Source organism: Tyto alba, unplaced genomic scaffold, assembly GCF_018691265.1.
Source record: "Tyto alba isolate M040663 unplaced genomic scaffold, T.alba_DEE_v4.0 Super-Scaffold_2, whole genome shotgun sequence".
NCBI lineage: Eukaryota > Metazoa > Chordata > Aves > Strigiformes > Tytonidae > Tyto > Tyto alba.
In genome coordinates, this window is record NW_024881282.1 from 90,374,678 (window position 1) to 90,387,477 (window position 12,800).

At 43.6% G+C, this 12,800-nt stretch overlaps 1 protein-coding gene across 2 annotated transcripts in view; it reads left to right on the forward strand.

Moving 5' to 3' along the window:
• PPP6R2 (protein phosphatase 6 regulatory subunit 2) overlaps positions 1-12,800 on the forward strand; it is a 109,147-nt gene that overhangs the window by 68,270 nt on the left and 28,077 nt on the right. For both annotated transcript variants that reach the window (XM_032987119.2, XM_042792021.1), the window contains 8 exons: positions 2,917-3,030; positions 4,264-4,390; positions 4,868-5,020; positions 5,750-5,953; positions 6,618-6,682; positions 10,153-10,268; positions 11,940-12,025; positions 12,365-12,445. In XM_032987119.2, coding sequence (XP_032843010.1) covers positions 2,917-3,030; positions 4,264-4,390; positions 4,868-5,020; positions 5,750-5,953; positions 6,618-6,682; positions 10,153-10,268; positions 11,940-12,025; positions 12,365-12,445 — 946 coding nt within the window. The remainder of the gene's footprint in view (positions 1-2,916; positions 3,031-4,263; positions 4,391-4,867; positions 5,021-5,749; positions 5,954-6,617; positions 6,683-10,152; positions 10,269-11,939; positions 12,026-12,364; positions 12,446-12,800) is intronic.

Below are 12,800 nucleotides of genomic sequence, written 5' to 3' on the forward strand. Positions count from 1 at the left end.
TCCAGGTTTTATTAAGTTACATTTGAAAGAAGGTGTTCTCTTGAAAAAAGGATGTAAGGATGCTTGTGATCCCAGCCAGCGGTGCTCGGCACTTCTTTTCAGAACCTGCGGTTGTATGCCCAGACAACTTGCAGTGAAACTTGGAACGAGGTTTTTCATTGGAAGTTTGGTGGTGTTTTTTTATTTTTAAGTCCAGAGCTAACTTGTCTAATATTGCAGAAGGAATATATTGATGAGAAACTGTCAAAGAGTAGTTTTGTTAGGAGTTATTTCCCAAATAACGTTAAATATGAGTTGTGTACCAGAAAATGTTGACTTTTCGAATTGACTCTATTCCCTTGGCATTGTTACTTTGCTCTTTGTAATGTAGTTTTAAATTATTTATGTTGGCATGTTTACCGCTTCCTATATCTGCTTCAAACCTGAAAACATTTACTGGAGATCCAACGTGAGATTGAAACCAAAAAAGGCTCTTTCAGGCCTAAAGGTGCCGTTTGGGCAGAAAAGGGGTGAAACAAGAGGCTTGCAGTGAGTGGTGTGGCCTCTGTAACTAGGGCTTAAGCTTCCTCTTCCGCGCGTTTTTGTCGACCCAGCGCTTTCTCAATTTACGTGACGTTGCTGTTCCTCCCTCCCGGTTGGTGGGCGAGCGGCGGGGGTGTCTGTGGGGCAGGACGTGAATCGCGCTGCGCAGGGGCACCGAAAAGCCGCGGTCCCTGCAGGCGTGCACCGGATCTGCCGCGGGCCCGACGCGTAACTCTGCCCCTCCAAGGAGACGCTCTGTCTCAAGGGCTGCGTTTCCTTTTCTGCGCCCGCAGGCCTGAGGCAGGCCTGGCCTGCTGGCCCGCAGCCTGCCTTCGTGCTCGCCAAGAGGCGCAAGGCCGGCTTTTCGGCGGCGGTCGCGTCCCCGGTTGTGGAGCCCGCGCGCCGGTTTGGAGGCGAGCCGCCGGCTTGGCCGTTTCGCCGGGGCAGCCCGGGCCCTTGGGCGAGAGGCGCGGCTCACGGCGCTGGGCCGCGGAGGGCGGGCGCCGGGCCTGGCAGGCTCTTTCGGCATTTGTGGACGTCCTCGGTAGCTGGAGACTGTCGCCGTAGTTTTGGGGAGGGCCGCTGGGCCCCGCCGTGTGCAGGGCAGGAGGTCGCTGCCTGTGGTCTTTTGGGAGAGCCCCTGGGACACCAGTGGTGGGATTGAAGCAAGTTGCCTCGACAGTCCAAAGTGTAATACAGAGCTGGCGCTTGAGGTTTGGCTCGTGCTTTACTCAGATGGACTTTAGCTTCTTCCCCTCCTCCCGTCGCCCTCACCGCCCTGGCGTCCCCCGTGTATACGCTTTGCACGTTTTCAGGCCCTGCCTGTTACTTCCAGGAGATAGATAAAAACATTTCTGCGCTTTCAAAAAGCATTTGTGAAAGTCAGTGTACCACTTCACTGCTTAGAAGAAAAAATATTTTGAACAAAAGTGATTTTTTGCATGACTTGCCTTTCTGCTGAAGGTCACATCTCATTACTTTTATTGGCCACTCTTCCCAAGCATTGCTGGCAACCTTTTTTGATCTTTGGATAACTTTTTTTTAATCTATGAATCATGAATTAATGATCAGCTAGTGCAACAAAAAGGAGTCGTGATCAGGGTTACGGAATAAATATCAACTCTGGATTTTCAATAACTGTTGGCTGTATGCAATAAAAGTGAATTCAGTTAATCACAGTAAACTGTTACTTCTTTTTCCTGACTCTGCCTCTTGTGCTTGTGCTGATGGAGTGTATTTAGATGCTGCTTATTAAAATAATTCTATCTCATGCATTATTCATGTATTTTACATTTTTATCTCATATTTTATTTATACAAATGTAAATGAGATTTTTTCAAATGTTAGAAAATAGTCAAAATTAGACTGTGAACTTGAGTAATACTGTTTTTAGCTGGACATGTGACTTGGCAAGCCAAGAAAGGCGCTTGCTGAGCACTGGATTTTGGAGAACTGTCATTAACACCCGCAGAATTAGCATGGGGAAGGAGTCTGAGCAGCGAGGTGGGAGCAGGCACTGCTGCAGCCCGGTAACTGTAGATGAGCAACAGTGCCAGCCTGAACCTCGTATTCCTCGTATCTATTATTCATTTAGCATGGCAAAGAGTAGAGAGAAAAGCGGGCTGTTACCTTGTGCTAATTGTTCTTCAGTTCTGAGGCCGTGTCAGAATAACTGGGAGCGCTAGAAAGGACCAATGTCGTCATTCCTTCTGACTCCAGCAGTCTTCAGCGCTTCACTTGGTGATCCTTGCACCTGGCCCCGAGTCTGTCAGTATTTGGAAGGCATCTTATCTTGGTTTAAGGACTCAGAGACGGTGAATTGATTAAAATATTTCAAGGGTGTAATAGCTGAGACTACTAAAAATGTGCATATTGTTTATAGCCTGCATTTGTTGGCCTCTGTTTCCAGTCCTTCCTGTGCCACTGGCAAATGACAAGGGTCAACTTCCACCGTTGTTGTCTGCCTTCTGCAATTCTGATGGATAATTTTAGACTGTCAGCTAATAGCTTCATATTGTCTTTAATAAATTAAATTGACTGAGCTAACACTTGGGTTGTCTTCCAGTTTATAACTAAGAGGTGTATCCTGTTGATAAAGGAAAACAACAGTTTGGTTTGGAGTCTAGGTGTCTATAACCAGGTCCTGCCTTAGTGATGAGTGGGCAAGTTCAGAAATCTGGTGTAGAACCACGCTTATGAGATGAGACTTTAGAGAGGAATATCTTTATTTTTAAAACAAAACAATAAAAAAAAAAGAAAAAAAAAAAAAAAAAAAAAAAAGGAAAAATGGCAGCCTTTTTGTCCCGAAGACCCAGAAGTTGATATTTTATGATTAAAGCAACTGCCAAATACTTCTAATTCTTATACTGCTTGTGTGTATGCATTGATCAACAGACAGGAATGTGTGGAGCAACTCCTGAAGAATATGTTTGATGGAGAGCAGACTGAAAATTGCATAGTGAACGGAACACAAGTTCTTCTAACATTGCTGGAAACGAGGCGCTCTGGGTAAGTTAGCACTTGCTTCCCTAGCAAGAACAATTTTAGGAACTCCAATCTAGTTTTACTTAGGCAAAAAAGGAAATTTTTTGGCCTAGTGTGAAGTGCTGTCTAGAAATAAGTACAAGAAGAACTGTTTGGGTTTTCTGATGCAGTGGCTGTACCTCGTGGCAGTTGTACCAGTTGGCAGCTGGGCCCTTCTGTGGGCTCCTCTAGTTCTCTTCCACGCGTACCGCAAAGTCTTGTCTGCAATAGCAGAGATCTTGCAGCAGGATGTATGCAGAGTGGGGGAGGATATGATGCAGCATGCGTAATCTGTGTGATGATGTGTGCATATATATATATATGGCTGTATAATTTAAATTTTTTTTTTAAATGATATCCGCTTTTATTTCTTTTTATGGAGATAGAGGAGAGAAAAGGCAAAAGAGAGTTCTGGGGAGGGAGGGAAGCATTGAAAATCTCAATTTTTAAAAAAGGAGAAAATAAAGATGAGTCAAGGAGATAATGGAAGATTAGGAAGAGGTACTGGAGAGCAGGACAGAAGATGGCACTGGGCAAACAAGTTGCTAGTCAGAAAGCCATGTGCAGTTAAAACTGAAAAGTTGAGATACTGTTTCTGCTGTTTCTTATGCCCAAGATCTCTGAAGATTTATGAGTTGGAGGCTTAGGGGCTCCTATTTAGCCTATTCCTTTCTTGCTGGAATTAAATTTAGTTACTGAAATGAAAGCGTTTCTTTTATTCCAATGTGAGACTACTGTTGGAAGGGGCTGGTACCGGTGGTTGTAATTTACTGCTCGCCAATAAAGAGGTATGATTCTGAGCACAGCTACATGCCTGCTCAAGGTTTTCATCAGTTAGTATGTTTGTGTACAACTTTTTGAACACTTGTGGAAGGTTTACAGGTTGTAACAGATGTTTATAGTTAACTCTTGCTGATGTAATTTACTTTTCAGATGTTTGAGAAGTTTCAGACACCGGGAAACACTTCCGTAATTTGTCTTTGTCAGCTCTGCAGACAGCTTATTCTCCATCTTCCCACTCATCTCACTCACAGTTTTGATTATGTGAATATCATCTTGTAAATGATATATTAATGTAATGTAGTTTATATCCAGTAGCTGGACATTATTATTTTTCATATTTATAGTTATTTTTCAAGAGAAAATTACCAGCATGGCCGGTGTGACTGGAAACCATTTTTTGTTGAATCTTAATGGTTGTGCTTTTCTTCCACACAGGGTGGAAGGACTGATGGACTCATACACTCAGGGATTTGAAAGGTCTTACACTGTCAACAGCAGCATCTTACATGGTATTGAACCACGGCTAAAGGACTTCCACCAGCTGCTGCTCAGCCCGCCCAAGGTAGGGCAGCTCAGCCTTGCGCAGCGGCGAAGGGCTCCTCACCTGCATGCCAGGGCTTCCCCGTCCTTCCTGGAGATTTTCTGAAAGCGCCATGTGCTGGCACGGGCCGATGTCTTTTGAAGGAAAATTCATGCTTAAAGTTTATCGTTCCGGTGCTTAGGGACTAGGCAGCAGGAATTTTGAGAGCCATTGTGTTCGAGTCAAACCAAGAAGGAGAGGTAGGTTGGGACTGGTGGCTTGTGTAAAGGCGGTTAAGGGATGACGAGAAAGGAACTCTTACTTAGTGGATATTTGGATTTTAGTCTTTAGTTTTGAAAGTAGAAGTCTCACGGTGGTCACACGACACTGTCCTCTGTGCGGCAAGATGGTTTAAGTTCACCCACAGAAAATATTTATGAAACGAACTAGTTATGTTTAGTCGAATCATTGTGTGCATGCACTCGAGGAAGCGGTACTCATCATCTGTCTCTCTGATAGAAAACAGCAATCCTAACTACAATTGGTGTCTTGGAGGAGCCGCTGGGGAACGCTCGTCTTCACGGATCTCGTCTAATAGCTGCTCTGCTTCACACAAACACTCCCAGTATTAATCAGGAACTATGCAGACTCAGTACCATGGATTTATTACTTGTGAGTGATACAGTGTGACACTGTGAATGGGGAGAGGGGAATAACTTTAAACTGGGAACACTTTTGCTTTCCCTTTCGTCTGTTCAGTGCAAGGTAGTTTGTTTCACCTGTGCCAGTCTCGAATTATTTTTCTAATCTACTGAAAGTAGGAACGTCCATCCTCAGAATAGCTTTTGTAATACAAATACGGTTGCTTAGCATTTTGAACTGAACCTCATGCTTCACGTTTATTGCTACAGTTGTTTGGTAGTATGCAAAATAGTCTGGTTATTGAGAAGGCTTGGGTACGTTGTGTATATCAGCTCTCATCATACTGAGAGCTGACCTTCTTGTCTAGCTGTGAACGGGGACATGTTCTGAAAACTGCCACTATAACCAGGACAGTCTTTCAGAAAACTATTTTTATACTTAGAAATTAGTTAATATTTTTTCTTATGATTAATTCTGCCACAGAATAGATAACACTTTTTTTTTTTAATATGTCTGTGCTGTGAGCCCTGTCTGCGTACGAGGGTATTTCCAGTGTGCTCAGTTTATAGGGGAGTGCACGTTAGAGCAAAGCAAAGAGAATACATCCAGCCATAAGTGGATACTGGGGCATATAAGTAAAATTGTTGTAGTGGAATTGCTGATTAAACAACTACTTGGGCAGTGTTCTGATGCCATTTGAGTGTTACAAACGGTAAGATGTACCTAGAGTGAATTCTTTTGTTCCTCATTTTTTCCCAGGACTTATTTTTTAAATACACATGGAATAACTTTTTGCATTTCCAAGTGGAATTGTCCATAGCAGCTATTCTCTCACACTCTGTGCAAGAGGGAAAAACTACTACTAATGACCTAGAAAGCAAAGAAGAGGTGCTGAATGGAAATGTGGCCACAGAGATCTCAGAGACTCCAGAAAACAATACCGAGAATATCATGGTTACTCATGTAAGTCTGGTCGTGTCACCTGAGAATTTTCGACTGATTGATTCAGCCTGCATATGCATTAACAAGAGATTGGTATGACGAACTGTTCAAGGGCATGGGGTTTATTTAAACGTGTCCAGATGTAATCGGCTCTGTCAGTTCTGGATGGAAGTCTATTTGCTTCTGTACATTGGTTTTTAGCATCCAGCTAGAAAGTAAACATACCACCCATCTCATTTAATGGGCTTGTGAATCCATTTTTAAAAATTTTTTTTTTTAGTAAAGATGCATATAAACTTTGGACAAAAAAAAAAAAATTTGTAACTACAACTAGCTAACTACATTTTAGCTTCTGCATGTGGCCCTAATGATGAAAACTTTTTGTTGTGTTTGTAAGATGACAACAATGTTCTTCATTACTGCTCATGTGAAGCCCCAAAGCAGGCTGAAGATGTTTATAGGTATTGCTGTTTTCCCTGGATCCTCTGATAAAAAAATTGAGAAAGAAGAAACTTGAGCTCTTGGGAAAGATAAGTGCTGAACTTTAAGTTCTTGTTCAGTAGGAGTGAAGGAACGAGCAAAAGTAACTGTAGTTCAGTACAGGCTTCCTAAGGCATGAGTCTTACTTTGGCAGACTTTTGAAATGTTCTTCCTATCTCTTTTTTTTTTTTTTTTTTCCCTCTAGCTGTTCCAGAAATGCTGCCTAGTGCAAAGGATATTGGATGCCTGGGAAGCCAATGACAAAATACAGTAAGGGATTTCGGGTTCGGAAGGTCTTTGTTTTAGGCTGCAGATTTAGAATATTGCCTTGAAAAATTCTTTCACTTATCTGCATAATTTATAACTTAATGGGTCTAAAATGATTTGCATTTTGATTGTAGTTTGGAATTAGGATTATTTGCATGTTAAAAACCAAATTCACCAAATGGAAATACGATTTGAAAGCATGATTTATTTTTTCAATGTGTATAACATCTCAACCCAGACACACTTTATGCTTCTTTCTTGCTTTCTCAGGAAATTACATATCAACTTTTTTTTTTTTTAAATGCATAATTATGTTGTCCCTAGAGTGAGCAGCTGTGTGAAAAGTGAGGTGGGCAAGCATTTTTGTCCCAGATTTGCCCTGCATTTAATATTCTGACTTTCTAAAACACTTGGATTTCATGCTGGCTGTAAGAAGTAAATCATTAAAAAAAAACCTAGGATGTATTAAAGTGAAAATACTAGCAAAGCTTCTGTTTCTTTGTCCATCTAAGTGTTTTGGTCCTCTCGCACTATTTTGAGCTCTTTATGGCTTCAGAGTTCTTTGTGCTCCCCCTGTAATTATTTTAGGCTTACTGTCAGGATATAATTGGTAGCTTGGGTTTTGGTTTGATTTTTTGTTGGTTTGGGTTGGTTGGGTTGGGTTTTCTTTGTTTTTTCCTTCTTGCAACCCCTTAGGCTGTCGATTACAAATTTTGCTGGTAGTTTCATTGCACAACTATCATTGTGCACAGTTTTGTACGTAACAGAAACATTTGTAGTTGCTTCTTAAGAGTTAAATCTAATTAAATTAGATAGGTACTAGAGCTCATGCATATTTCATGCCAAACAGTTCCAGTCACCACATTGGAAAGAATTTTAATGGCAAGAAAAAAATACTGAGTTAATGAGAGGTATCTCAGATGGTGTGCTTTAAGGAGCTTTGAGTTTATGTGAAAATTACTGTACACTCTCAGTGAGGAGATGGAGTCAAGCACTGGGAGGCCCAGCATCAGAGATTCTGAACTTAGAGCTTGGGAGTTATTTCTTTAAAATCATCAGTCAGAATGGTGGTGATATATTTTTCCTGTTGGAACATGGAATTTCTCCTTGGGTTCTCTTAGTTTTAGTTACTCCATATATTCTTGGTGAAGGACTTTATAACTACTAGAATTTAAGTTCTGGGTAACCCACGTAATTCTTTTACTGCAGTCCATTTGATCTGCCTGGGTAATTAGAATTTAAAATAAAGTAAGTCTGGTTATCAATGTGAGTTTCTAGGAAACATCAGTTTACTGTAGCACATCTTTGCTTGCCCTCCTGTTCCTGTAAATGTAGTAACCACCAATTGTGGCGTGGTTGATAAAAGTTACTTGAAAGTGTTGAATAAAAGTTAATTTTGCATGTTTGCTGCCTGCGTTCCAGCAGTGTGTTAAGGACTGCTCAACTCAGAAAAAAAAAAAAACCGCCCAGGGCCTCCCAGAGCGTACAACCCAGGCAGACAGACGCAGCATTGCTGTACACTGCTTTTGTCACCGCACACTTCAAATCTTGGAGAAAGCTGAGCTTTGCACGTTTGCTGAAAACCGGTTGTTTTTCTAGCGAGCAGGAGGAGAGCGCTGGGTCCCTGCGCCCCATCTGCCGGGGGGGGGGGGGGGGTTTGTCCTCCCGTGCAGCTCGGGGCCGGGCCCCGCGTCCCGGGGGTGCCTGCGTGGGCACGGGGGAGCCCCGGGCTCCCGGCCGGGGGGGGTCCCACCCGGGGCCGGGGCGCTCGGCTCTGCCCGGGGCGGGAGCTGCCACAGGGTGGGCCGCGAGCGCGTGCGGCAGGCTGCAGCTCGGCGCTGGGGCCTCCTTTCCAGGGGTTGGTTTTCTCTGAACAGTTCCGAACGCCGAGGTCGGGGTTGGAGCGCTGTCCTTGCTGTGGGGAATCTGTGCGCGTAGCGTTGGCCGTGGCTTTGTGCGCTGGTTTTGGTACAGAACCGTGTGGAAGGGTAGGAGTGGGGTTTTTTTTTTTTTTTCCCAAACCATGTAGTCTCCTCAGCTCCAACATTAGGGGAAAGCCTGAGATGATTTCAGTATAAACTTATCCTTTGTAGAGATTCAGGAAGTGATGATTATGCTTTTCAGGGGGTGTGGAGGACACTAAAAAAAAAAAAAAAAACAAAACAAAACCCAACCAACCTTACAAGGTAGGTGTAACTGGAGGTGATGAGGAGAGCTGACCCAGTCTGCTGGCTTTGCTGTATCCAGCCTGGCAGCTGAGACCACTGCACACACATCCCCCAGCAAGGGTAGAGAAGAATTTACGGGAGCACAGCAGCATGCCACCTCAAAATTAACTTTATTTACTGTATTTAGTGTCTTCCTTTCTCCCAAGGGAAAATTAAAGTCTTTATTATGCGTTGGCTCTGTTAGCAACTAGGAGAGCGAGCTTTGGCTTGCAGCTGGAGACTTAGTAACGTGAGGTGGAGATGTCTTGTTATCCTGTTTGTAGGGGGGTCATTTTTGTTTAGTTTGATTCTCACCCACCAATTTTATTTGTGGTGGCTTGAGTCAACCTTTTGCCTGCTCCTTGTGCTGCATCAAGAAGTAGTAATTTCTGATTTTGACTTCAGGATTTGGGATAGTTTAACGTGCATAACGTCCCAATGAAGAATAGCATTGCATGTAAGAGTTTTGTCTGGGCTTCTTTTCAGCACCTGCCAGTTTGAAGGCAGAAATGCTGTTTCTAAATGTGGTACTATGAAGTTTCTTCCCGGGAATCTGCCACTAGGGCTTACATTTTTCTTCCCAAATCTCATCAGTCTTCCTTTGGATACCGTGAAAGCAGAATTATTTCAGGCTTTTCATCCCCTGATTTTTAGATTGCTTCTTTGCTGTCTAGTGAAGAGCCACCAGTGAAGATTCAAAGAAAAGTGGCTTAGAGACTGCTTGGACTTAGTGTTAGCTGCTTATATTTTTTTGGTAAGGGGGAAATCTAATGGTTTTACATTAGTGCCTTTTGTTCTCTTGAATTCATCTGCTTAATACTTCCATTGCGAGTAAAACTCCAGAGCTTTTTCAGTAATAGTGATGCACATTCTTACTGATAGGAGTTTTCTCTAGTGGAAATTATTATCAGATTATTTATTTCTGCAGTGGTGTTTCAGTGTACCCCATTAGCTGCTTCTTTGTAATGGGCTTAAATTTTACCTGGTGTATTCTGAGCTGGACGAGCGCTCTCTTCCCTCTCAACACACGAAGCAGATGCAGGAAGGTTCACTTGTTCTGGGCAAACCCAGCTCACGTGCCCGCCTGCACGAGCAGAGGGCACTGCTGCCACGTCCCTGCTGCATCTGTGGTACCAGCCCTGCGTGGGGTCGCGTGCGTGTCTGCCGGGAGCTCTGCCCCTGCCTGGATGGTGGAAGCGGTTATGACGGGGGCGCTGGGATTCCTCGTCCCTCCTCTTGTTGCTACTGGCTGTTTTCTCTTTTCAGGGCAGAAGGCGGAATGAGGCGAGGCAATATGGGCCACCTCACCCGGATAGCCAATGCTGTAGTGCAGAATATGGAGAAGGGCCCGATGCAGACTCAAATTAGTGAGTTCATTAAAGGTACGTGCTCCTTTCTCCATTCCTTGTACATGCTCCTTTCTCCATCCCTTTTTTTTTTTTTTTTTTTAACCTTGATTAAATAACCCTTGCGGGCCTTTTGGAAAGACTTTTACTGCATGTATTTCATGAGGGTCACTTTGAATAATGAAAAGATTTTTCCAGTAAATTATCACAATTTCCCATAACTTAGAAAAAAATGTCTGGGCCAAATTTGGTTGCTCTTTGTTCTCATACAATTACACCGTAATTGTCGGAACTTTTGTTTTTGCAACCAGAGACCGAAGGTATCCTTTTTGTGCTAAAGAATGCTTCTTTTTTTCCAGTTTTATGTGTATGTTTATAGTGCTTATTTACAGCATTTTAGGGTGGTGTTTGTAAGTGGTGTTTCTGTACTTCCTTATTCTTACACCTGTCTGGGAGGAAGAGGGACGCCAGAGTAAATGATGACAGTGGCCCTACGCCTCCGCTTTGCCAGAGATACTCATGTTGCCAGGCTTTGTCCATCGTATCTTTGCTGGACTTCATTTTGAGAACAAGTTCTATCTGACATTTTTGTGCTAGAGGAAATAAGATTTTCCATCTGCATCTATTAAGGGAAACAATGAGCACAAATACGGCTTGAGTTTCTGTTTTTGGCTTCTAATGAGCATATCAAATGGTAATATAGTAACTATTGTTATCGGTGCGTTGTCAGATCTACATTAAAATTGAGAAGTTATAAATATTTCAGTAAAGACTGAAAGTTTCACAAGTCCTGGTTATTTCTCTCTGTTGTTTTGCTGTCCTGGGTCTGGCTGGACTGAAGATAACGTGATTCCCAGCAGCCTCGCAGTGCTGTGTCTGGAGTTTGTGACTAGAATGCTGTTGGGCACACACCTCTGGTTTAGCTCTGCTGAGCGGTGCTTGCACAGCACCAAGGCTTTCTCATCCCCCCCCCGGGCCCCGCTGCGAGTAGCTGGGGGTGGAGGAGAGGCTGGGAGGGCTCCTGGCCAGGACAGCAGCTCCGTGCCGTGTACTCAGCAGTAGGAACTGGGGGGACAGCCTTTCCGAGGTGGCTCCTGCTCAGAGTCGGGCTGAGCATCAGTCTGCGGCCGGGAGGCGGTGAGCCAGTGCCTTTGAACTTTGGTCGGTGGTGGGTTTTTTTCTTCTTTTTTCCACTTATTAAACTTACCTCAATCCATGAGGTTTTCTCGCTTTTGGTCTTCCAGTTCTCTCTCCCATCCCGCTGTGGGGTGGAGTGAGCGAGCAGCTGGGTGGGAACTTAGTTGCTGGCTGGGGTCAACCCACCACAATCACCGTGAAAGAAAAGGAAGAAGAAGTAGAACTTAAATCACACGTATGCTGGTGTTCAGAAAGTTGTAGTAGAAGTTTTTGTATCTGTAGCCCACCGTAATTCCACAAGTTGAGTTAAGATTGTTAAGACCAGTAATACCTTACTGGTTGGCCTAATGAATGATGTTCCTTTCTCTGCAGAATTTACCACTTTTAGAAAATCACAAGTAAAATGTAATTCACTTTGCAGAGCACTTACATAATGCATACATTACTTAGCTCCTGTGCAGGTGTATGTGTCTGCTCAGAAACTTCCAGGTAACCAGTGGGGCTGAATGTCGGGCTTTGATCCCTTCTCACTGAGTTGTGGTAACCTTTCTGGTGACCTTTCTGTTACAGAGCTACCTGAAGATTGTAGAGGGAGATGGGAGAGTTTTGTAGAAGAGACGCTGACGGAAACAAACAGGAGGAATACAGTGGATTTGGTGAGAACAATGATACTGTGCATATTTCGGATAGGCTTGCTGTCTTCTGGACTGTCTTTAACTAAAAAAAAAAAGTTGTATTGCTGTTTTTTTATCTTCTTTTGCTTGTTTTTATCAAGTAGGCTTACAAGGGCAGAGTGTTTGCAGAAAGCATATTCCATAGTAGTTCTTCAAGCAGCACGAGCTCTGATACATGTTGGTAAACTCCAGGTTTCTGTGTTACTGACTGGGACAGTTTCTGCCTTCTGAGGAGTTTGGCCTTTGATTGTATGAATGGAACAAATGTATTTGAGCTTTCTTAGTTTTTACTTGTACTTACTTTTTTGTACTTTTTTTCAGGTGAGCACTCACCATCTGCACTCTTCCAGTGAGGATGAAGACATTGAGAGTGCTTTTCCCAATGAACTTTCTCTCCAACAGGTGAGTTGCCAAGATGTGCTTCACTATTCCTGGAACGTTTGCTTCTCTGATTGGCCCTTAAGCCATCCTAGTATAGAGCAGCTTCCTAAATTCTACTCTCAGGCAGTGTGTTCAGCTCTTTTGTGTTTTTCCAGAATAGTTACTTACATGGTCTGGACTCCAGTTGGGAATAAATTCGGCTCAGACTGCATGCAAGTCCCAGATACACGAGGTGCCTCACGGCTCTGCGTGTCTCTTGCTCTTTTCCTGGTTCTCCCCTCACCGGGGGGCTGGGTGGGTGCTCCTGAGGTTGCAGACCAGCTGCCGTGGGTTGCTGTAGCTGCCAGCCAGCAAGGTGGTGTGCATCACCCACCTG